At 39.7% G+C, this 3,509-nt stretch overlaps 1 protein-coding gene across 1 annotated transcript in view; it reads right to left on the reverse strand.

Annotated features, from left to right (window-relative positions):
* The window catches only part of CA2 (carbonic anhydrase 2), a 31,096-nt gene that overhangs the window by 4,472 nt on the left and 23,115 nt on the right, over positions 1 to 3,509 (reverse strand). The window contains exon 3 of the mRNA XM_011375932.2: positions 232 to 350. Coding sequence (XP_011374234.2) covers positions 232 to 350 — 119 coding nt within the window. The remainder of the gene's footprint in view (positions 1 to 231; positions 351 to 3,509) is intronic.

Below are 3,509 nucleotides of genomic sequence, written 5' to 3' on the forward strand. Positions count from 1 at the left end.
CCCCCCATTTGAATTCATTTACTTTGTGCAAACAGTGTCCTTGGAGGTGGTAGGGAAAGTTTTGCAGAAATTAGCTGTAATACCACGAATAAAGGTGACAAGCCCATGTGAAGTTCTTTTGTAAAAGAAGTGGTCCCCTTGATGTGAGTCGAATTTACAAAATTAAGCTTTTGAAATTAATGCCAAATATCACTTCACGTTTTCCCTTGGAAAGAAAAGAGCGTGTCTTACCTCTGCCGAGTATTTCTTTTGATTCACAGTGTGCTCGGAACCTTGCCCGTCGGATGAGCCCCAGTGTAAGTGGATCTGAATCAGTCTGTAAGTGCCCTGGAGGGGCCCTCCCGTCAGCACTGAAAGGTGAAAAGACGTGCGTGTATGTGTGCACACAGGTAAACACACACCTACCTATCTGCGAGCACAGGAAACACACACGCTCCTAAATATCACCATTTTTAATCCGGTTTTATCCTACTAAAGTTATGCCTGGAGCAATATTTTCGACCCGAAATGAAATCCGGACTCAGGTTTGGTCCAGTGCTGAACAACATTGTTTCGACAGTTTCTTCCCTCGTGTGTGTCAGGTGCCTTCCCGTGCGTCTTCCCAGCACAGTGACACTCCCCTGCCCGCTGTCCTTCGGGGCGTGCCGGGCGCTGGCCAGGGCGCTGCGCGCGCACCCCTGCATACGTGGGGGCTTGGCGGCGCCCCCGGCCCTGCGCTGGAGCTTCCGAAATGGAAGCATCCTTGGTCATGAGAGTGCCAAATCCGATTTTCCAAAGAATTGGAATTCGGGTAGTCGCCGCTGCTAACCAGCTTGGTTCCCTTAAAATGCTCTCTTTAACCTCTCTGACCTGGATGCCCTCGTCCGTAAAATGGGTGCGATCGCCCACGGCCTCCCTCAGACTTCACCGATCGCCCACCGCATGCGCTGCGGAGCGCTGGCTCCAGTGTCTCCCAGAACTTAAGATTCTAACTTCAAAAACCGCCCCACGGCATTGACGGAGCCGGTCCCAGTAAAGTCAGCACTGGACATGGCGACGCCGGACCACAGTCTGTCTGCAGATGATTAAGGAGTTGTGTTTCAAGGGAGGATTAAAATAGAGATCACTGCTTCCCCGCCCTCCCCAAAACTTATACGTGTGGATGGGATTTAACCGATATATTTTAAAGCTTTTAAAACAAGTTTAGTCCCACTATTTCAATTTTATTTCTCTAGACCTAGGATTAAAACACATTCCTATAAGTGTATTTTATTAGCTTTGGTTTATAATACCGGAAAATGATGAGCCCAAACTTACTTTGGCTTTGCAAAACAACGGGACAAAGTCTGTACCTGCAACCAAGTTTGCTGACTTGACTTCATCTAAATACGCATAAAGGGTAGCAACACTTCTGCTCAAAGAAAAGCTAAAGCCACAGGCAAGACATTTTAGGGGAGCCTCCGGCTGCCTGCTCTGCCTTACAACAGGCCAGGAGAAAAAAAAAATGGAAAAAATTATAAATGGCGTTACATTGTAGATCTGTTAAGGAACATTCATTTGCATGTGTTCTGATAAAATTATATCTCCTGAAGCTTAAAAATAACATCGTAAAAGTTTTTTTTTTTTAATCTGATAATTCTATAAGGAAAGAATTAGCCTTATTCCCCCAAATAAGTTTTTTAAAATGAGAGAATTCTTATTTTTCATGAAATACCCTTAAAACAAAATACACGTTTATGAAATAAATTGATATTGAAACTAATTCCTTTATAATAACTTTTTAAAGTCGTTGAGTAGCTGATCATAAAAATCATTTGTAACATTGTTAATTCTACCAAGTGGCAAAGCAAGCTGCATAAAATCATATTAAGCATCTGTGATAACTGATCGTTCTAAATTTATCTCCTTTCCCTGCGAAGAATAATTATGAGAATCTTAAAATTAAAAGAATAACAAAGCTTGTTGCTATTTCTTATCCTTATTCATTCCCTTACAGACCCTAAGATTCCATCCTAATTTACTTATTTCAAATAACATTTAGAATTAGGCAGGAATGTGTATGAGCTTTTATTAAATAATAAAATGATTAATCGTATTTGTGCTAACTAACCCATTGACACCAGATACCTGTGTTTTAGCTCCTACTAAAATAAAACTATGTTACTAGGTAGATTGGAAGCCCGTTGTAATTTTTAAAAATTATTAAATTCTTAAGGTTTAATCGCTTTCAAAAGCAGCATTTCTGGTCTTCTTCGACTAATTGGTTGTTTCTCAGCAAATGGTTAGCGCAGAGTCTAGTCAATGAAGTCTCTCGAAAACATTGTTATAATAATAAATTGCCATAAACTTGAATGAAGGTAGCATCTGTCTTTTTATTTGAAAAATAGAAAAGACAATATTTGGTTGAAAAACGGGAAGCCGATGCTATATTCCAGATCTATTTAGTTATTTACTTGTTTTGGTTGCCACATACTATTTTCTAAATGACTCCAACTTAGAATGAAACCTGTTTTTCCTAATGTAAAAATAATTTTTAAAGAGAACAGAAACTGCTGGCGGCATTTATTTTATTTTTTTTCTCTGTAAAGGGGCTCTGCCTTGCTAGGGGGTCTGAAGAGTCAGTGATTTACTGTACCACAGAAAGAAGTCCCACAAGGCTTGGAAAAAACAGAAATGGATTTTCTATTAAACTTAATTTAAATCCAAATCTCAATACCAAGTGGTCCAGCTGACCTTAATTTTCACGATCTGCCCTCAGTTGTATAAACTATATATATAAAACTCAAAATAAGTACAGAGTATATTATAATCTGGCTTCCTGTACAGATTACATGGAAAAATTACACAAAGTATATGCTACTTGTGAAAATAAGATATTCACTCCTGAAAATAAGATATTTACTAAAATAAATCGGACGACCTAGACAAACCAAAAACTGAAAATTTATCATTTAAAAAGTTTTTTCTTCCTAATCATCTTATTACTACTTAATACAAGATGCATCCAAATAACAAACTTAAAGACCTTCACGGATGTCAGTAATTTCTCTTAGGTCCAAAACACAAATAAACTATCCCCAATAATCTATTTTAAAATTAACACGGAAGGGCTCTCCTATTAATGAAGTAAACGAATAAGTCCACTAAAAACAGAAAACTCCCAGCAGGTGAACGGTCTTCTCCATGAATAGCTGGAAAATTACTAAATCACGCATTACCGCTTCGCTTTTTTGGCAGCAGCCAAGATTCCCAGGGCTACACGCTAAAACGAAGGAAATGAACGTCGGTGCAGACAAATCTGAGAAAAAAGACGCCCACATTTCCTCTTCTCTTAAAGGAGTGAAATGTTTAGCTGTCACGTTGAGTACAGTAAACACCATTAAAATCCAAGCGAACACGCGTTTTTAGTTTCTGGCATATGACAATTACACGAGAGGGAAAAAAACCAGCCTCTGGCGTGAACATCATTAAATCCAGCGTCGGCCAGTGGAGCCGGCGCTGAGGCCTCCCTCGCCGGTCCTGCTGGGTAC

This window comes from Pteropus vampyrus, unplaced genomic scaffold (assembly GCF_000151845.1).
Source record: "Pteropus vampyrus isolate Shadow unplaced genomic scaffold, Pvam_2.0 Scaffold280, whole genome shotgun sequence".
Taxonomy (NCBI): domain Eukaryota; kingdom Metazoa; phylum Chordata; class Mammalia; order Chiroptera; family Pteropodidae; genus Pteropus; species Pteropus vampyrus.